General features: G+C 39.3%; 2 protein-coding genes across 6 annotated transcripts in view; one reads left to right on the forward strand and one right to left on the reverse strand.

The window, feature by feature from the left end:
• The window catches only part of SYTL4 (synaptotagmin like 4), a 214,948-nt gene extending 206,197 nt beyond the window's left edge, over nucleotides 1-8,751 (reverse strand). For 2 of the 4 annotated variants that reach the window (XM_047843878.1, XM_047843875.1), the window contains exons 1-4: nucleotides 8,559-8,751; nucleotides 8,339-8,442; nucleotides 5,837-6,024; nucleotides 5,640-5,746 (exon numbers count right to left, since the gene is read on the reverse strand). The gene's annotated coding sequence lies outside the window, so the exon portion shown is untranslated. The other 2 variants (XM_047843879.1, XM_047843876.1) reach the window with 2 other exon arrangements.
• Nucleotides 8,752-8,835: 84 nt separating this feature from the next.
• The window catches only part of CSTF2 (cleavage stimulation factor subunit 2), a 31,560-nt gene continuing 18,314 nt past the window's right edge, over nucleotides 8,836-22,081 (forward strand). The window contains exons 1-10 of one of the 2 annotated variants that reach the window (XM_047844585.1): nucleotides 8,836-8,970; nucleotides 9,821-9,899; nucleotides 10,412-10,581; nucleotides 11,312-11,448; nucleotides 11,924-12,043; nucleotides 12,153-12,290; nucleotides 14,259-14,382; nucleotides 18,491-18,553; nucleotides 20,892-20,951; nucleotides 21,601-21,742. In XM_047844585.1, the coding sequence (XP_047700541.1) occupies nucleotides 8,913-8,970; nucleotides 9,821-9,899; nucleotides 10,412-10,581; nucleotides 11,312-11,448; nucleotides 11,924-12,043; nucleotides 12,153-12,290; nucleotides 14,259-14,382; nucleotides 18,491-18,553; nucleotides 20,892-20,951; nucleotides 21,601-21,742 (1,091 nt within the window). In that variant the 5' untranslated portion in view covers nucleotides 8,836-8,912. The remainder of the gene's footprint in view (nucleotides 8,971-9,820; nucleotides 9,900-10,411; nucleotides 10,582-11,311; nucleotides 11,449-11,923; nucleotides 12,044-12,152; nucleotides 12,291-14,258; nucleotides 14,383-18,490; nucleotides 18,554-20,891; nucleotides 20,952-21,600; nucleotides 21,743-22,081) is intronic. The other variant, XM_047844586.1, reaches the window with a different exon arrangement.

A 22,081-nucleotide genomic window follows, 5' to 3' on the forward strand; every position in this document is an offset into this window, starting at 1 on the left:
TGGAAGCAAATGAAAACACCATAGTCCTAAACCTTTGGGATGCAGCCAAGGCAGTCCTAAGAGGGAATTATATTACAATACAGGCCCATCTCAGGAAGCAAGACAGGTCTCAAATATACAACCTAGCTAGCCTTACACCTAAAGGGGCTATACAAGTAACAAATAAAGCCTAAAGCCAGCAGAAGAGAAATACTAAAGAACAGAGCAGACATAAATGACACAGAATCAAAAACAGTAGAACCTATCAATGATACTATGAGCCAGTTTTTTTAAAGAACAAAATTGATAAACCCCTAGTCAGACTTCTCAAAAAGAAAAAAGGACCTAAAGAGATAAAATCACGAATGAAAGAGGAGAGATGATAACCAACACCACAGAAATAGAAACAATTACTAGAGAAAACTATGAAAAATTATATGCCAACAAACTGGGTAATCAAGAAGAAATGGAAATATTCCTAGAAACTTACAAACTACCAAAACTGAAACAGGAAGAAATAGAAAATCTGAACAGACCCATAACCAGCAAAGAAATTGAAACAGTAATCAAAAACCTCCCAACAAACAAAAGTCCTAGGCCTGATGGTTTCCCTAGGGAATTCTACCAGACACTTAAATGAAGAGTTAATACCTATTTTTCTCAAACTGTTTTAAAAGATAGAAATGAAAGGAAAACTTCCAAACTCATTCTACAAAGCCAGCATTACCTTGACTCCAAAACCAGAGACCCCACTAAAAAGGTAAGTTACAGGCCAATATCCCTGATGAACACAGATGTAAAAATTTTTCAACAAAATATTAGCAAATCAAATTCAACAGAACATTAAAAGAATTTACCATGATCAAATGGGGTGTATTCTTGGGCTGTATACAGGGTTGGTTCAATATCTGCAAATCAATCAACGTGATATACCACATTAATAAAAGAAAGGATAAGAAGCATATGATCCTGTCAATATATGCAGAAAAAGCATTTGACAAAATACAGCATCCATTCTTGATTAAAACCTTCAACAAAGTAGGGATAGATGGAATATACCTCAACATCATAAAGGCCATATACAAAAGACACACAGCTCACATTGTCCTCAATGGGGAAAACCAAGTACCTTTTCCCTATGGTTAGGAACAAGACAAGGATGTCCACTCTCACCATTACTATTTAACACAGTATTTAAAGTTTTAACCTCAGCAATCAGACAACAAAAAGAAATAAAAGGCATCCAAATTGAAGAATTCAAACTTTCACTATTTTCAGATGATATAATCCTCTATGTAGAAAATTCAAAAGACTCCACCAAAACACTGCTAGAAGTAATACATGAATTCAGCAGTCACAGGATATAAAATCAACATGCAGAAATCTGTTGCATTTCTATACACCAATAATGAAGCAGCAGAAAATGAAATCAAGGAATCAACCCCATTCGCAATTGCACCAAAAACAATTAGATATCTAGGAATAAACCTAACCAACAGGTAAAAGATCTGAACTATCTAAACTATAGAAGACTTATGCAAGAAATTGAAGAGGACACAAAGAAATGGAAAAGTATTCCATGCTCATGGATTGGAAAAACAAATTGTTAAAATGTCAATACTACCCAAAGCAATCTATACATTTAATGCAATCCCTATCAAAACACCATCAGAATTTCTCACAGAGCTAGAACAAACAATCCTAAAATTTGTATAGAACCATAAATTACCCCAAATATCCAAAGCAATTCTGAAAAAGAAAAACTAAACTGGAGGCATCATGATTCCAGATTTTAAGCTCTAGTACAAAGCTTTAGTCATGAAGACAATATAGTACTGGCACAAAAACAGAGACATAGGTCAATGGAACAGAACAGAAAATCCAGAAATGGACCTACAACTATATGGTCAATTCACCTTCAACAAAAGAGGAAAGACTATCCAAAGGAAAAAAGACACTCTCTTCAACAAATGGTTTTGGGAAAACTGGACAGCAACATGCAGAAGACTGAAACTGGACCATTTTCTTATACCATATGCAAAAATTAATTCAAAATGGATGAAAAGACCTAAATGTGAGATAGAATACCATCAAAATCCCAGAGGAGAACAAAGGCAGCAACCTGTTTGACCTTGGCTACAGCAACTTCCTACTAGACACATCACCAGCGACAAGGTAAACAAAAGCAAATATGCACTATTAGGACTTCATCAAGATAAATAGCTTCTGCACAGCTAAGAAAACAATCAATGAAACTAAAAGGCAACCTACAGAATGAGAGAAAATATTTGCAAACGACATATGTAAAAAACGGTTAGCATCCAAAATCTATAAAAAACTTATCAAAACACCCAAAAAGCAAATAATTCAGTTCAGAAATAGGCAGGGGCTCCAGGGTGGCTCAGTCGGTTATGTGTCTGACTCTTGATTTCTACTCAGGTTATGATCTCATAGTCATGAGAACAAGCCCCATATCAGGCTCCATGCTGACCACATGGACTGTGCTTGGGATTCTCTCTCTTCCTCTCTTTGTCCCCCCCAACCCGCAGTCTCTCTCTCCATCTCTCTCAAAATAAATAAAAAGAAAAGAGAAATGGGCAGAAGACATGAATAGACATTTTCCAAAGAAGACATCCAGATGGCTAACCAACACATGAAATATGCTCAATATCACTCATCATCAGGGAAATACAAATCAAAACCACAATGAGCTACCATCTCACACCTGTCAGAATAGCTAAAATTAACAACACAGTAAACAACAGGTGTTGGCAAGGATGTGGGGAAAGGGGAACTGTCTTGCACTGTTGGTAGGAATGCAAACTAGTACAGCCACTCTGGAGAATATATGGAGGTTCCTCAAAAACCTAAAAATAGAATTACCCTACAATCCAGCAATTGCACTATTAGGTATTTACCCAAAGGATACAAAAATACTAATTTGAGGGTGTACATGCACCCCAAGGTTTATAGCAGCATTATCAACAATAGCCAAAATATGAAGAGAGCCCAAATGTCCACTGACTGATAAATGGATAAAGAAGATGTGGTATATATATACAATGGAATATTACTCAGCCATCAAAATAGAATAAATCTTGCAATTTGCAATGATGTGAATGGAGCTAGAATGTACTATGCTAAGCTAAGTAAGTCAAAGAAAGACAAATACTGTATGATTTCACTCATATGTGGAATTTAAGAAACAAAACAGATCATATGATTTCACTCATGTGGAATTTAAGAAACAAAACAGATGAACATATGGGAAGGGAGAGGGAAAGATGAGAGAGGGAAACAAACCACAAAAGACTCTTAATGATAGAGAACAAACTGAGGGTTGATGGAAGGAGGTGGGTGAGGAATGGGCTAGATGGGTGATGGGTATTAAAAAGGGCACTTTTTATGATGAGCACTGGGTGTTGTATGTGACTAATCACTTAAGTCTCCTCCTGAAACCAATATTGCACTATATTCTAAACTTTAAATTAAAAAAATAAGAAAAGGACCCAAATATACATTTTTCCAGAAAAGATATATAAGTGGCCAATAGCATATGAAAAGATGTTCAACCTTACTCATCACTAGGTATGAGATAATAGAAAATACACATACAGGTCTCTGCACCTGATTCTCCATTTAGAATTCCTAAAACTCTTATAATTTCAAAGTGATAAAAGCACAAGGAGTGTCTCTTATTCTAATATTTGGTCTTTGACGCCATCCCTGATACAGGGCTCCTACGTCCCTTGTAAATTCCTAAGTGATAACTGTATTAGGGGCATCTTTTGCCATAATGAAGCAACTCTGGGTGGGCTCCTGGATGGGGGCTGGTCACCAAATAACCAAGCCATAATTAGATGTTGGAATTGTCAGCCCTTCCACCCCTATCCCCCAGAGAGGGAAGTGAGGCTGGAAATGGAGTTAGTGATTGATCTTGCCTAAGTGATGAAGTAGGTAGGGAGTTCATAGAGCTTCCAGGTAGGTGAACACATCCATATACCAATAGGGTCACACATCCCAACTCTACAAGGACAGAAGCTCCTGCACTCAGGACCTTCCCAGACTTCACCCTATGAATCTCTTCACCTGGCTGTTCATCTGTATCCTTTATCATATCCTTTATTTTTTTTATTTTTTAATGTTTATTTATTTTTGAAGGAGAGAAAGAGTGTGAGCAGGGGAAAGGCAGAGAGAGAGGGAGACGCAGAATCCAAAGCAGGCTCCAGGCTCTGAGCTGTCAGCACAGAAGCCCGACACGAGGCTCAAACCCACAGGCTGTGAGATCATGGCCTGAGCCGAAGTCAGACGCTTAACTGACTGAACCACCCAGGCGCCCCTATCATATCCTTTAATAAACTAGTAAATATTAGCAACTATTTTCCTGAGGTCTGTCAGCTGCTCTAGCAAAGTAACTGAACCCAAGTTTATAGCCAGTCAGTCAGAAGCACAAGTGACAACTTAAACTTGCAACTGCCATCTGAAATGGTGTAAGGGCAGTCTTGTGGGATTAGCCCTTAACCTGTGGGAATCTGACACTATCTCCAGGTGTCAGAATTGAGTTAAACTATGGGACACCCAGCTAGTGTTACAGAGAATTGCTTGCTGTGGGGAAAAATTCCCACACATTTGGCAACCAGAAATGTGAAAAGTAAATTATTCTGAGTGAAAATAAAGGAGACAGGAGAGGAGAACAGTAGGTTTTCCAATATAGTAGTGAAATGCAAATCAAAACCACAATGGAATACACTTCACAACTATTAGGGTGGCTTTTACTCAAAAAAGAAATAAGTAAATAAAAAATATTGGTGAGGATGAAATGGGAACCCCTACATACTGCTGATGGGAATGTGAAATGGTGAAGCCTCTGTGACAAATGGTATGGTAGTTCCTCAAAAAATTAAACATAGAATTACCACACGATCTAGCAATTACACCTCTGGATATATACCCAAAAGAATTTAAAGCAGGAACTCAAACACAATACGTATTTGTACTCCCATGTTCATAGCAACATTATCCACAATAGCCAAACGATGGAAGCGACCCAAGTGTCCATAAAAGGATGAATGGATAAACAAATTTTGGTATGTACAGACAACAGAATATTACTCAGTCTTAAAAGGGAAGGAAATTCTGGCACATGCTACAACACGGATGAACCTTGAAGACACTACGCTAAGTGAAATAAGCCCGTCACAAAAGGAAAAATAGTGTTAAGATTCCACTTACATGAGGTACCTAAAGTAGTCAAATTTATAGACACAGAGAGTAGCATGATGGCTGCCAGGGGCTGATGGGAGGCAAGAATGGGGGATTAATGTTTAATAGTACGGAGTTTCTATTTGGGAAAATAAAGAGGTTCTAGAGATGAATAATGATGATGGTTGGACAATGTGAATATACTTAATGCCACTGAATTGTACACTTAAAAATGGTTAAAATGGTAAATTTTGTTACATATACTTTGCCACAACAACAAATATATAGAGCACACTTTTAAACAATCTCCCCGGTTTTGTGAGACTCAAGTACGATCTATGTAGAAAAGCTCTGTAACCTATACAGCCCTTCACAAATATTAGCTCTTTCTAATCACTATCACCCTGTTTCCCCCAACCTGATAGCATTATCTACATGTTCTATCTAGCCATGCTCACCCAGAAGCACACTGTTGGAGTTTAAGTGTGGTACAGTGATATCCACCTTTGTTTTGCTAAACCCTGGGTTCCATGTGTCAATGCAACAGTCTCCCAGAATTCTGGTTCTGAAACAGAAAAAGCCCACCAAAGACATAAGTTTTAGACAAGCCTGATTGGATTCTAGAGAAAAAATTCAAGAGACTTCCTCCTCTTACCCAGCTTTCCCCAATGCTTGGTTTGGAAGCAGTTCTCATTCAGCAGCAAGAGGTCACCATGCCATTGTCAACAACAAGGAAAATCTTACTCCAATTCAGTTGACCACCTAACTCCCTGGCCTGCTACCAAGCAATGTACCTCAGAAGGCAGCCCTTAAGCAGGTGAACAATCTTGAATCTTCTGGATTCTAGGAAACAAATAGAGGAAATGTAGTCATTAAGCATCAACTGAGAAAAGTAATTAGATAATAAAAATGAAAATGCTAAAATCTAAAGACCACATGATCAGCTTTGATGGACTGCACAATTCTCTACATTGTAGCTTCAGAGATGAACCCTCAAATATTCATAGAAAGTAAAAATATTGCTGCAGAACCAGTGTGATAATGCAGTAGTGCAAAACTTAGAATGATGTTTCTGGAAAGCAAGCCAAATGGAACCTACAAACAAATACTGAGCAAGATCTGTGTCAGCATTTAGGTGCTCTCTGAGAGCCCCAAGTTTCCTTAACTATTACATGTGCTGCTTACTGAGAATTTCTCCTAACATAGGTAATGCTACAGTGCTATCTGAAATCTTTTTCATGCAATGATGTATACTCAGGAGTTCCTGCCTTTGCAGATAGTCCCTGGAGGACCAATGAGGGATTTTATTCCATGGCTCTTTGAGGAGCTTTAAATGCACATCAAACATGGAAGTAGTACTTAGCCCAGCCTTGGAAATTTGACTTTCTACGGCCAAGTCTCTGTACCCTCACATTCTCTTTTTTTTAATATGAAATTTATTATCAAATTGGTTTTCATACAACACCCAGTGCTCCTCCCAACAGGTGCCCTCCTCAATACCCATCACCCACTTTCCCCTCCCTCCCACCCCCCATCAACCCTCAGTTTTTAAGAGTCTCTTATGGTTTGCCTCCTTCCCTCTCTTTTTTTTTTTCTCCTTCTCCTCCCCCATGGTCTTAAGTTTCTCAGGATCCACAGAAGAGTGAAAACATATGGTATCTGTCTTTCTCTGTATGGCTTATTTCACTTAGCATAACACTCTCCAGTTCCATCCACGTTGCTACAAAAGACCATATTTCATTCTTTCTCATTGCCACGTAGTATTCCATTGTGTATATAAACTACAGTTTCTTTATCCATTCATCAGTTGATGGACATTTAGGCTCTTTCCATAATTTGGCTATTGTTGAGAGTGCTGCTATAAACATTGGGGTACAAGTGTCCCTACACATCAGCACTCCTGTATCCCTTGGGTAAATTCCTAGCAGTGCTATTGCTGGGTCATAGGGTAGGTCTATTTTTAATTTTTTGAGGAACCTCCACACTGTTTTCCAGAGTGGCTGCACCAGTTTGCATTCCCACCAACAGTGCAAGAGGGTTCCCATTTCTCCACATCCTCTCCAGCATCTATAGTCTCCTGATTTGTTCATTTTGGCCACTCTGACTGGCATGAGGTGGTATCTGAGTGTGGTTTTGATTTGTATTTCCCTGATGAGGAGTGACGTCGAGCATCTTTTCATGTGTCTATTGTGTGCCCTCACAGTCTTGAATGTCATTGCTTGCTTCACTTATACTTATCCAAGATTCTTAGTATCATCCACAAGACTAAATAAGAACTCAAGATTTTTTGACAAAACTTTCTGCCAATGCCCACAAATCTTGGCTGTGGTTTCCCAAATTCTTTGATTCTCCACCATTAACCCTTTCTCTTGTGCGCAAAGCCCATAAATAATACTTATTCTATATATAGTCCCATTTGTGTACAAATGCATCTTTCCTAGTTTCCCCCCCTACCTCTTCATACTGCACCTATATTTTTGTGTTAACTCAGGTTCAGTCATAACAGCTATGACAGCATCAGACACTTTACCTTCTGTCTTCATTTTGCTATAACCTATTGGCTAAAGATGTATGTCGCTTTGGGAGTGTTGCAGTGATGGAAAAAGACTCAAAGGGACAACACTGAGGCAGGGGACACCAGCACACAGCCTATAAATAGAACCCAAATATACAAAAGCAAAAGCTTATGAAACATCCCTTGCACACACCTCTTTTATAACCAGTTGAGTAGGACTGGTTGATGAAGTGAAAGAACCAACAATCCCTTCTCCACAAATGATTGATGGCAGCACAACAAGCCCCTGGCTACAGGTGCCTCAACATATTCTTGGGTGGTTCATTGTTGTGAGTCATTGGCCCACCATCACCAGGTCAAATACTCGAAGTTCCTTTCCAAAAATGGTAATAAACTTGGAGCCATTCATATTCCCTCAGTTATAATGGGAGGAAATAGCTACAGCAGTTAAGCATTCAGTCTCTGAGCCAAAGCGACCCGAGTTCAAATCATGCTTTAGCCGCTTGTTGAGTACCAACAGTCAACGATCTTTTCTTATACCCCACTTGTCCAAGCCCTCGGCCACCTCGCTCCCTCGCCACCACCAAGCACAGGGTGTCCGGGGACTACACAAGAGCAGACAGGAATCTGTTCTCCCTTTACCTGTCCATCTCCTCAGCTATGTTGCCGCCTTGAAGTTGAGCGCTCCTCATTCTCTCATTCCCTAGACTGCCGCGACTCTCCTCATATTCCACCAAACACTCCACCTAAATTTACAAAATAACAGGCACGCTGCTGGAGTGGAACCAAGCACTTCCTTTCCCTAACAAGGCGGAACTAAAGTGAAAGTGCCAAGGTTGTTAGCAAATGACTGCCCTGTTACCATGGTAAAGCGGCTGTCGCCATCTTTATTGTGATCGATGATTCCTCGTGTCGGTGTAAGAATAAATGAATAATAAAGATTTCTACAAACTAAAAGCCCTCCTTCAAGTTAGTCTGGGCCGGCACAAACGTAGGTCGGAACGGAGTTATCCTCAGGAAGCAGCCCAGCCCGGAGTGGTTAATGCTTTCGTGGACTGATCGCTGCTGCTGACGGAATGACGCCAGGGGAGGGGCCATGCGTACGCCCAGGCCAGTTGCTTCCGGCTTACGCGTCTTACAGACGCGTGTTTAGCGCAGATCTCACGCGCCGTACGGAAGTGTGCTCTGGCGCACCGGAAGCGGCCGGAAGAGAGCGATGGCGGGTTTGACTGTGAGAGACCCTGCGGTGGATCGTTCTCTGCGTTCGGTGTTCGGTGAGAGGAATTCGTGGAGCCAAGCATCAGGGAGGCGCAGAAAGAGACAGGGGCTACGAGGAATTCCCCGTGCACCTCATGAATTGCCACAGGAGCTGGTTATGGGTTGGGCTTGCAGCTCTACCTGTCTATCCTGTGGGGCGGCCAACCTGGTGGACTCGCGGGCAAAGTGATGCCCCTTTCCCCTGAGGTCTCACAGCCTTTTTAAGATGTGGCTGAGAAAGTTAAACTAGCGTTCAGCTTCGATGCGTTTGTCCTTTCACGAGCTTCAATCATTGCCTGCAATTGAGGGCGCATGGCAACTGTCCCTACTACTTCTCACCCCCTTTCTCAGAATACAGATTATATGCTGAGTGTATAGATCCTTGTGTCCACTTGCCGCCCTCCATAAGGACTTTCCTCTGCTTTTTACCGTAACATTATCTAGTTAGATACCTGTAGCGGCCACCTGGCTTCTTAGGGTGAATTGTGAATGAATTTTTAAAATACCAAATACATTGGTATTTTTAGTTTTTATTGATAAGATTCGCAGATTTTCAGGTAAATACCAATGCCAGAGTTTTTCACCAAAGTTAAGGAAAATCATAACACTTGTCAGATAAGTCTACGAACTGCTACTAAGGAGTGCCTATAACTTTTATATTTACCCTTAGTGGTTTATTTGTTTTGTAATTAAAGTCAGCAGACAAAATTGAAATCTTATCTGAAGTACCATGGAACTGGGGTTGTAGGAACACAATTTTGAGGTAGTTATATTTTCAATGATATAAGTAGATACTGGTTTACTTTCTCACCAGAGAAATGGGTTACAAACTCAAAAGTTTTCATATGTTGTCTATTTTCTTCGTAGTGGGGAACATTCCATATGAGGCTACTGAAGAGCAGTTAAAGGACATCTTTTCTGAGGTTGGACCCGTTGTTAGTTTCAGGTGAGATCCCCTTTGACTACTTGGGGTCTTCTTTAAAATCACAAATTTGGCCATTAGCAATAATGGCAAGGTTTTTACTGGTGACTTTTCACATTCTTCTGTTTTTTTGTAACAGTTTTATTCAGGTGTGATTCATATACCATACAATCCACATTTATTTTTACTAAAAGTTCCTTTTTTTTCATTTAAAAAATATTTCAGTGAGGGGCATCTGGGTGGCTCAGTTAAGTGTGACTTCGGCTCAGGTAATGATTTCACGGTTTCAGTTCAAGCCCCACATCAGGCTGTCTGCTGTCAGCACAGAGTCCGCTTTGGATCCTCTGTCTCCCTCTCTCTCTGCCCCTGCCCCGCACACTCTCTGAAAAATAAGCATTAAAAAAAATATTTCAGTGGGGCGGTCAGAGTGATAAAATTACTTGTCTTACAGTGGACCAAATTAGAACATGGCAATGTTAGCAGGAAACCTATATGTGTGTAACATTTGTGTCTGATACTTGGTTCTGCTCTTCCAGGTTGGTATATGATAGGGAGACAGGAAAGCCAAAGGGTTATGGCTTCTGTGAATACCAAGACCAGGAGACGGCACTTAGTGCCATGCGAAACCTGAATGGGCGTGAATTCAGTGGAAGAGCACTTCGAGTGGACAATGCTGCCAGTGAAAAGAACAAAGAAGAGCTGAAGAGTGAGTATAAACCTTATTTGTATGCAACATGAGTTAGTAAAGACATATTGAAGATTTTCCATTTATGACATGTTTTAGCATCTAGTGAAATGGTTAGCCATGTAGCTTTTTTACTTGACCCACTTAAGGCACCTGAGGCGCCTGTATTAAGTGAGTGTATTTCTTTGAGAAACAAAGTACAGTTGACTTTAGAACTCCCTCTAGTTGCCAAGGAGTTGATTTCTAGTTAAAGATGAATTCGGGCTCACTAAGCCATTAGTTGCACTAATAACTGGGTCATTAGTTTGCCACTGCTGTAACTGTTTGTCAGATCTGTAATTAGTGGGATTACTAAGGCATTCTCTCGGCTTTTTTCATGAAGTAACAGATGAGGAATTACATTTTGAAATTGGTATCTTTATCTATTTTGCTTCTGAAAATTAGCATCTTTATCTATTGTTTTGCTTCTGAAATGAGTTGTCAAAAGAAATTGATATGCCCCATCCCTAATTTAGGTTAACATTGTCCACCTACGTGATCTTAGTCCCAGCTTTCCTCTGAGAGCAGAAAATACACTCTGTCACTTTCCTCTACAGAAATAAGAGACTTGCAAATCACTTATTTCTCAGTTCCAGAGAATTTACAGTTATCAACGGGTCCTGGAAGGGAAGTAGCCCTGGAAAGTAGATACTTGAAATGATTTAGCTCTTAATTTTGCCTCCTTAACTTTTTGTACTTTCTTCCTGATCAGGCCTTGGCACTGGTGCCCCTGTCATTGAGTCACCTTATGGAGAGACCATCAGTCCTGAGGATGCCCCTGAGTCCATTAGCAAAGCAGTTGCCAGTCTTCCACCAGAGCAGATGTTTGAGCTGATGAAACAAATGAAGGTGGGAGGAGGCATTAGGTTAAGAACAAATCAAATCACAGCAAATTTTCAAGGAGTTAATTGATAAAGTTAATGGAAATGACTCCCTGAGCTCAAATATAAGGTGTGCCTGTTAATCACCATTTCTTGCACCTTTGATATGCCATATGTCCATAGCATATTTTACATTTTGTGCAAGGAGCTTTCCATTTTTGTACACGAACACAACTATACAGTCTGGCTTTTTGTGGCCCATAGATATCAGATGCAGATATTCAAATGTGACTTTTTTCCTAAATGGTGGTATTAATGGTATTTGAAATGCCTCTTTCTTCTCTTGCCTGTCATGACCAAAATTTTATGTGCTATGCAAAAACCAATGATAGCTTAAAAAGCTTCTTGAATATTACATTTCTCAGATGAGAATGGCTCTAAATCACTATTAATTTCTAAGCAATAAGTATTGAACCTGATGATGAATCTGTTTATCTTCTCAGCTCTGTGTCCAGAATAGTCCTCAGGAAGCACGGAACATGTTGCTTCAGAACCCTCAACTGGCTTATGCTTTGCTACAAGCACAGGTAGTGATGAGAATTGTGGATCCAGAGATTGCCCTGGTGAGTGCTGCTTGTTTTTTATGGAAATGCCACAATAAACTTTGAGTGGGGTAGGAACTACTTGATTGCTTTGTTAAACAGCTCATAGATTTGTCTTTTTGTTTTTTAGAAAATTCTGCATCGTCAGACAAATATCCCAACACTGATTGCAGGCAACCCTCAGCCAGTCCACAGTGCCGGCCCTGGCTCAGGATCCTCTGTGTCAATGAGCCAGCAGAATCCTCAGGCCCCTCAGGCCCAGTCTTTGGTAGGGCTTTACCTCTTAATATTACTTTTACCTGTTTTAGAATGCCATTTTAATTTTAGGAAGATATATTGAAAGAAGAATAGTCAGGAGTTGAAGATGATAATTTCAATTTCCAGACATGATAGCAATTTTCAGTTTGCAGGGTATATGGCCTCTGAATGAATATAGATTCAGTGCCAAGTTTGTAAAACAAAAAGGTCCTTTCTGTGTGCCCTTTTATAGAAGCTAATCTTTTGTTTACGTGCATGCATGGTACTGTGGTTGACAGTTTGTTATTCTACATAGGTCTCATTTAGTACTTCTAGCAATTGTATCAGGTTGGCACTCTTATTATCTCCTTACCAATGAAAGTGTAAAGCTTGCTTTCCAACCATGACACAAAACTTTGAAGCCATAAGAAATAAATACATTGGAAAGCTGAAAAGTTTCTGTATAAAGAAAAAGAAATAGGGACGCCTGGGTGGCTCAGTAGACTAAGCATCTGAATTCTGCTCAAGTCATGATCTCATGGTTCGTGAATTTGAGCCCCGTGTCAGGCTCTGTGCTGACAGCTCAGAGCCTGGAGCCTGCTTCGAATTCTGGGTCTCCCTCTCTCTGCCCCTCCCCTGCTCACGCGCTCTCTCTCTCTCTCTCTCTCTCTCTCTCTCTCTCTCATAAATAAACATTAAAAAATTTTGAAAAGAAATAAACACCAAAGACAAATGACAAATTGGGGAAAGTATTTGCCACACCCATGATGGACAATAGGCTGATTACTTAATCATGTTCAAGAATGTTTATTGTCACAATATAATAGTGAAAAATTGAAACATCCTAAATGTACATCAGGGGGAGAATGGGAAAAATGTATATTTATCCACTGTGTCCCCATGAATGACTTTCGAAAACATAATTCCATATAAGCAGGTAAGATGAACTAGGATAAAATGCTATCAACACAGATAACCCAAACATTCTAAAAGTGAAAATAAGTGTATGTAGAAGCCTTCTCAAAATATGGGATATATGTGTTTGCATATATCCCAAAAATATGCTGAAATGTGTTTAGTATGTATGTTTAGTTTGTAATGATTTATATATGATTTCAAAACATCTGTAAAAATTCTTAAGTGGTTGTCTTAAGAAGGGGATATAGGGAGGCACCTGGGTGGCTCAGTCAGTTAAGCCTCCAACTCTTGATTTTGGCTCAGGTAATGATCTCATATGAGGTCATGGGATTGAGTCCTGCAGTGGGCTCCCTGCTCAGTGTGGATTGGGATTATCTCTCTCCATGCTCACTGTGCTTGAGATTCTCTCTTTCCCTCTCTCTCTCTCTCTCCCCCCCCCCTCCCCTGCTCACACTCTCTCAAGATAAATAAATAAGCTTAAAAAAAAGGATACAATATGCAGTTGGGAAAGACCATACAGCAGATTTCAAACATATATATTATTTATTTTCTAAACCGTACGTTTATTTTATTTTGTATATAATTTATGTATCTGGACTTTTTCGTAACAAAAATGTTCAACCTCAAAATAAGACAAATGTGAACAGAAATTACAATAATCTATCATTTTTTACCTATCACATTGGGGGAGATAAACAACTTGAAGTCAACCATGGGTGCTACATGTGGCCTCACAACACATATCAGACTTGTCAGTCTCTACTTTTATTTTTTTAATAAAGTTTATTTATTTATTTGGAGAGAGAGTGTATGCATGTGAGTGGGGGAGGGGGAGAGAGAGAGACTATCCCAAGCAGGCTCTGCACTGTCAGCGTGGAGCCTGAGGTGGAGCTTGAGCTCACCAATCATGAGATCATGACCTAAGTTGAAATCAAGAGTCAGAAGCTTAACTGACTGAGCCACCCAGACACCCCGGTCTCCGCTTTTAGAATGTGGTCCATCTTAATTGTGTTCTATATAACCAGGCTCATCATGTGTGTGTCCAGAGGCATGTACATACTCTGTTTTTAACTTTGATCAGGGTGGAATGCATGTCAACGGTGCACCTCCTCTGATGCAAGCTTCTATGCAGGCTGGAGTTCCAGCACCAGGGCAAATACCAGCAACTGTAACAGGACCTGGCCCTGGTTCCTTAGCTCCTGGAGGTATGTTTCATTTAGAGTCTTCACCATTTTGGTATTTTGCTAAAGTTTTGTTGTAGCAATTGGTATGTTGTAGCCACATTATTACGTGGTAAAGAGATCTTGATATAAAATTAATATGCAGCTAAGAAATATATCCTAGGTGGAGGAAATAGTTGATATCTTATATATAGATCTATGTCTGATTAAGAGAACAAGGAAAAGGACTACAAAATGGGAAAATCCAGTAAAACTTCCAAACTTCCAAATGGAATGAATGTGAACTAGACCAAGCCAACAAATAGAAGGTACAGGAAACAACATTGTAAAGTAAGTAATGATAAACATAGAGTAAGGAGGAAGGAATAAAATCTTGTATAGAGGTTAATTCTACTAAATGTGAAGGGACTCAACTTTCCCACTGAAAGCCAGAGATTTGGGTTAAATGGCACATAAAAAGACACAAAATAATTGTACTTGTTATTATTATATTTAACAAGTATAAAATTGTACTTTATTAAATGTAATCAGACAAAACTACAAAAAGAAAAAAACATTTTGAAGCTGTATTTTTTCATTGAAAGTGTGTATATAGAAATTAAGACTGTTGCTATTATGCTTGTAGTTTTTTCTCATTCAACACTCATAACTAAAAAAGTTATGAGTGAAATAGTGATTCCCTATATGAAACTCCTGTATGAACACATGACGTGTATCAATATTAAAGTTTTTTATGCAACGAAATTGCTTCTTGTTAATTTGTCTAATCTAGGTTAGATTGACTGCAGCATTACTATGAGAGGATAATTGAATCTAAATTGTTCTGTATTGTAGAGAACCTGGTCTACAGAGCTAAGTTGACAAGGAATAGAGGAAGGGATTTTAAAAGAAATTTCAGCAAACTCATGATTTCCATTTATCTATGCAGTTAAAATATCTTTCAGTGAAAAAAATTAATTCTGTATTTTATACATTTTTGAGTTATGGGTACCTAACTTAAAAATATTACAAATTGTGATGTGGTCCTACTACACATGACAAGTATGCAACCCATGATATATGCAGCTCATAATGTAAGTTGAAAAATACCCAAAGCGGACTATACCCTGTTCAGGGAGACAAGTGCACTTGGATGTCACAACAGTGTCAATTTGCTGTAAAAGTTTCTGTGTCCTCCATTTCTACATTTGACATTGTCATGAATTGTTAACATAGTGTGTGGATCAGCATTGTCTGTGGACCACACTTTGAGTACCTTTGTACTAATGGACCAAAAATAAGTGAAGACATTGAGGAATAAAGTAGCAGAACCAATAAGTACAATTTATTATTGAGCTTTGACTAAAGAATATACTTTTCCCCCCAAATGACCATGGAACAGTTAAAAAAAAAAGTGACTATGTAGTTGGCCATAAAATTAAAAGTTTAAAAAGTAGAGATTTTACAGGCCACATTCTCTTATTATAAGCCAATAAAATTAGGGGCGCCTGGGTGGCTTAGTTGGTTAAGTGTCCGACTTCAGCTCGGGCCATGATCTCACAGTTCACGAGTTCGGGCCCCACGTCGGGCTCTGTGCTGACAGCTCAGAGCCTGGAGCCTGCTTCAGATTCTGTGTCTCCCTCTCTCTCTCCTCCTTCCCCACTGGCACTCTGTCTCTTTCTCTTGCTCACTTGCTCAAAAATTAATAAACATTAATTTTTTTTTAAAAATAAGCCAATAAAATTAGAAATAATTAAAAGGTGACTGAAAAATAACCTTTACTTGGGAAATTAAGGAACATACATTAGGTATCCTTGAATTAAAGAGAACATAAAAAGGAAATTTATAAATTATCCAAAAGACAACAAAAATAGTATACTTTATACAAAAAAGTGTGGGAAATAGTGAAGGCAGTACTTAAAATGAGTATCTTTAAATGCCTGTGTTATTAAAGAATAAAAGAGCTCTAAGTGCTGGTTTTAAAAAATTAGGAAAATAATATTTTCGATGGTATGTTTTGTGAGTTTGTAGCACTTATACTCCTGAAGTTTTTAAAACATCACTAGGACTTTTAAAATAACCTCTACAAAGCTCTTTGACAATTGGTGAGAAGAGGGAACAACCTAGTAGAAAAGTAGGCAAAGAAAATGAGTAGGCACTTCAAAGAAGAGTAAATCCAAATGGCAACAAAAACAAATCCATTTATAGTCATAGGATTGGAAATTAAATAACAAGATTTCAAAGATAGACGACACTATTGGTGGGGAAAGTGGTATCATAAATTAATTGGTAGCGGAAATGTGAAGTTTTTCAGCCTTTTAAGAAACTAGTCTCACATTTAAAATTCATGTACACTTTGACCCACCAATTCCACTTCTGGGAACCTAGCCCATACAAATAAAAGTGTCATCATGTGATAGTGTATAATATGAGAAGTTATGCCCAGAAGTCCTTCTGCCACTGCTTTTCTTAGATCCTAAATCTTTGTATTGTTTTACTGAGTGGTCTGAATAAACCCTAGAATGTTGTGATTAGAAGAGACCTTTGAAATCATTTAGACCTGTTCTCAAACTTTAATGTACATTAGAATTACCTAATTAGCTTATTAAAACTCAGATGCTGCTTCCCACCCTGAGACTTTCTAATTCAGCAAGTCTGAGTTAGGGCCCTGGAATTTGCAGTTCTAATAATTCCTTGGTGATACTGACACTTCTGGTCTGGGGACCACATTCTGAGAACCACTGGTTTGGACCAACTCATTCACTTTGCAGGTGAGGAGGCCTGGGCATATGCTAATTGTATTAAATCACTTGTTCAAAATCACAGTTACTTTGTTCCAGTAGAGATAGGGCTATCCCAGGTTCAGGTTCTTAATTAATGGCTCTTTGGTGCCTGGCATGTTAAATGGAGTAAGAGAATATTATGTATTTTTGATATTTTAGTTAAGTATTAATGAACTGCAAACAGTAAAGCTTGTCTTTTCTCCCCGCTCACAGAATATATTGTTGCTTTAAGAAAAAAAGAATTACTGCTATATGGAAAGGGCAAGATAAGGACTTGTGATGCATAATTATTCTTTGTGTAGCAATCCTCATATCCCAACTGGTTAGGGTAGAACTAAGTGGTTCTCAATCCTGTTAGACCCTGTGGCCTCTTTTCATAACAGATACTTTGCAGTGACTTTTTACTATCCTGAAATGAAATGCACACTTATAACCTACTTAACATGATTTCCAAGAAAATAATGTCCTAACTACAATATAAAGGAGAAACAAAAAGAAATTAACCTATAATAAAAAATATTTTTAATACACAAGTGTTCAGGCATGACTACACAAGAAACCAAAAGGTAGCAGTCAGATGCTTGCACCTATACCATGAAGTAAAAGCTACAAATGTAGACAAATACAGGTATGTTGTTTTGGCAACACAAATACCAAAGAGACTATTGATGTTAGTGATGTGATTTTTCTCAAGTGGTGAAAACTCTAGGTAAAATTCTTAACAAAACAAAAAATGCAGTACCCATAATTAACTCAGTAATTGTATTTCTGGAAAATTCAGTACATCTGTGTACATACATATGTAGGGAAAATAACTTTTTGTTTACAAATACAACAGACTTAGGTTCTAAATTCAGATGACCATAAGCAGGTTTTCATTTGTGTTAATGTTCACCAAGGCATTTGAGAGTTTTGCAAGACAAGATGATTCTGGATTCTGGAGGACTGTCTCAGACATTGCAGGGCATCTAGTATCCCTGTTGGCTTTTCATTAAATGCCAGCCATGCCCTCTAAATCTTTTCACAACTAAAACCCACACATTTACAAAATACCCTGGGAACAGTATTGCCTCCTATGAGAGGAGTTATGTGGATAAGTGCCGTTTTTCTCCTATGTAACAGAACTTCTGCCACGGTTTTGGTAACCGGTGAGATTAAGTATTGTCATTTAACTCGCTCTTCTGTCACTGAAGCCTAGAGTTTACTAACAAACTCTATCTTCTGTATACCTGCATTGTTTCAGGATAGTTATGATGTTCCTGAGTAGTTTTCTGCCTCTGAGGCCAAAAGAGAACATTTGTTAACCACTGTCCTAATTTTTTCTCCACTGTCATAATTTGTGTTTTTCTTTGCTTCCCTTTATCTTCTAGGAGGAATGCAAGCCCAGGTTGGAATGCCAGGAAGTGGACCAGTATCCATTGAGCGGGGACAAGGTAAATAAATATTAATATCTGATTAATGTGGATTGGACTTGGAAATATTCTACATCTGCACTATCTTACTATGGCAGCCACTAATGATATGTGGCTATTTGAATGTTAAGTTGATTAAAATTGAATTGAAATTAGGTAAAACTTAAAATTCAGTTCCTCATTCACACTAGCCACATTCCAAGTACTCAATGGCCACATGTTGCTAGTGGATACTATACTGGATAGTGCAGATACAGAATATTTCCATCATTGCAGAATATACAGCACCAGTCTAGATTTTCCATCTAGTGACCCAGAGCCCAGCTGTATAAGAATTGATGATAAATCAAGTGGATCCTTTGTTTCTATTTAAGTTATATCACCTTTTCCTAATAGTCTAATGATTCTACTGACATATTCTCTGTCACTCTGTGGCTATCTGTTGACTGAGTAAGGAATTTTAATAATAAGCATGTAACACGTGACTGGGCATGAAGAAGCCTAAATTTAAACTGCAGAGAAAACTGGGAGGAGGTCAGAGGTCTAAAGCTTACTTGATAAGAAGAGCATGTTGTACTGTGGCAGTAACACTAGACACCACAGCAGAGCCACTCCAAAATCTCCATGTTATTTCCCTCTGTTACTGGAGTTTGAAGAAAAAGAAAATATAGTAGTTTGGTTGAAAACATTAGGAGGAGACAGTGAGAAAACAGAAGGAATGAATGATAAAACTGAGTACATACTGTGGGCAAGGCACCTTAATTTTCACAGACAACTGTGTGAGTTAGGTGGCAGCACCTCAGTTTTCAGGTAAAGAGGTGGAGGCTCAGAGTTTTAAAGTTACCTATTTAAGGGGCATGATAGTAAGTAAGTAAATACTGCTGTCTGAGTAATGTGGACAGGACTCGGGCCACTCATCTCTTCCAGCCAGTAAGTGGCAGAGCAAGACTCTGAAGTCTCTGAAAAAAGTCTATACTCTATCTGAAGAGTGCCTTCAGTGCTTTTTGTTCTTACTCATTTTGTCATTTGATGAGAAAGAACTGCTTTGGACGGCACAGAGAAGTTTAAGTTACTTCCTAGCATATGGCCTATAAGAGAAACTCATTTTTTAAAAGCAAAATATTAACATAGAGGCCTAAGTACTTTACTTCTTGTCTATAGTTTGTCCACTAGGGTTGGTTGTTGAAGTGACAGAACTAATAATCTTGTCAGATAATTGACAGTGGGACCAGGCTCTTGACCAAATGTCTCATCTAAAGCAGCCTGTGCTTTTGTGCTTTGTGCCCCTCCCTCTCGGCCACTATCAGCAGATCATATGTGTATCCCAGAATATTTTTGCATTAGGGAGAAATTGGGGTTGCAGTCATATTCTTCTTCCCAAGCCATCAATCAATCAGTCACGCTTTAGGTGTTTAATGCATACTTCCACAAGACATCTTCTTTCCTGCTATAATTGTCTTCACCTTTCTGGTCAAAAGTTAGCAAAGGGAAATGACTTGGATTTTGAAGGTAGATAGGTGTGTCTTCTTGAAGAGATAAAGTGAGATGAGTTTTCTTTTATAGTTTGTCTTCAGTACTTAGCAGAGGAAGCAAGAATCTTTCGTTTGTACCCAGTTTTTCTTTTCCTGGAATCCATGCTTCTTATACGCATTTGTAATGGTAAAAGGAGACAGTGACATGTTTAAAAAGATACTTCTTGCCTTCCACCACCTTTGTGTAGTATTAGCACCCTTGTCATCTCATTAGTCTTTGTTTGCTGTTGTCATGTTTCATTATTACTAGAGACTTGCAGTGGCAGAGTATTTCTTGAGGGGCGATATTATCTTTCTTTGTCTAAAGCTCACTCGCTGCATTTCCCATGGAAATTTTTGTGCTTAAAAATATGGCAAAAATAGTACTGTCCAACTTGTGTTATGGGCCTCTTCAGAATAAATCTTGCCTTCTAGGTTCAGTACAGTCTCTTTCATGTTTTGCTTATGAACGTATGTTTATGTTCTTTGCCTAAGTAGGGGTTCAGAACCATCCTTTTTTGTATTTTGTTTCCTTTTTTTTGTAGTGATATAAGGAGATTTAGGTGGACTTGTAGTAGCAGAGGCGAAAATCGAAAGTGGCTGAGTAAAATCATTGGCTGACAGGTTTCAACTTAGGAGGTAATCTCATCACAGCGGAACAATTTCAGATCCCAAAGAAGCTAATATAGTTCAGGAACATTTTGTAGCCTGGGGCAGGCTCCTTGGCTTTGTAACTTACGTGTATAAATCTCCAGCGTCTGTATGTGTATGTTTCTCTGTGTGTGTGCACATGCGTAAGCTGTTTCAAGTGTCTGCTCTTTCTCCTTTTGAACTTACTGCTCACCTAGGAACCCTACAGCACTCGCCCGTGGGACCCGCCGGGCCTGCATCAATTGAGCGAGTTCAAGGTACCCATTGTATCTGCAGGTTTCCTTTTGTTTGTGGTGTTCAGGGTGGGACATTGAGAGGACAAGGGCTGCTTGGCAGTCATCCTCACATTCGGAACCCAAAAGGGTAGTGTTTTGGGTTTTTGTTTTTAAATTTTTTTCCTGTTGGGACCACAAGCCTAAGATTGACCTCTTCACACAGGGCAGAGAACATGGATGATATGGGCATCTGTCCGAGGCTGTACTCCCTCCCTACTGGTGTCAGGAGGCTTGGATGGAATAGCAGTCTGTAAGGAGACAGCAGGTTCTTGCAGAGCCATGGCAGTGTTCACATAATGCCAAGACCCTACCTCTCTTTTGTGACTCTGGTCCTTGAACTAAGATTGATTATAAGGAGAACCAGGAGCATAAATTTCTTCAGGTTGCAGTGCTAGTCCTTGGCAGGTTGCTCCCCACTTTGCTCTTTATATAATTCCATCCATACCTCTGACATGGCACAGATTCTGCCTACACCCTGCTTCTGTTCTTGAGCTGCAAGAGGAGTCTGCTGTGGTGAGGTTTCACCCACTCTCAGGTGTCTGAATTATGTTGTCAGTGGTTATATAGAGTCATTTCTTGTTTTCCTTATGTGTCCTTCACAACAGTAACTCCCTGTTTGTTTTCCTGTCAGTGCCAATGCAGGACCCCAGAGCAGCTATGCAGCGTGGTCCCTTGCCTGCCAACGTCCCAACTCCTCGAGGTCTACTAGGAGATGCTCCAAATGATCCACGTGGAGGCACTTTACTTTCTGTAACTGGAGAGGTAGAGCCTAGGTAAGCACTAACAGAAGGAAAAGATTGGATGGGGCATCTGGGTGGCTCAGTCGGTTAAGTGTCCGACTTCGGCTCAGGTGATGATTTCATGGCTCATAAGTTCGAGCCCCTCGTCTGGCTCTGTGCTGACAGCTCAGAGCCTGGAGCCTGCTTTGGATTCTGTGTCTCCCTCTCTCTAGGCCCCTCCCACACTTGAGCTCTATCTCTCTCAAAAATAAATAAACATTAAAAAAATTTTAAAAAGAAGGAAAAGACTGGAGGAATCAGAATTTTCCCTTGGTTTGAGAACAGTCTTTCTGTACCAGTGGTACCTATTTGTCTACCTCAGAAGATAGATAA

The sequence above is a fragment of the Prionailurus viverrinus genome, chromosome X (assembly GCF_022837055.1).
Source record: "Prionailurus viverrinus isolate Anna chromosome X, UM_Priviv_1.0, whole genome shotgun sequence".
Classification (NCBI taxonomy): Eukaryota; Metazoa; Chordata; class Mammalia; order Carnivora; family Felidae; genus Prionailurus; species Prionailurus viverrinus.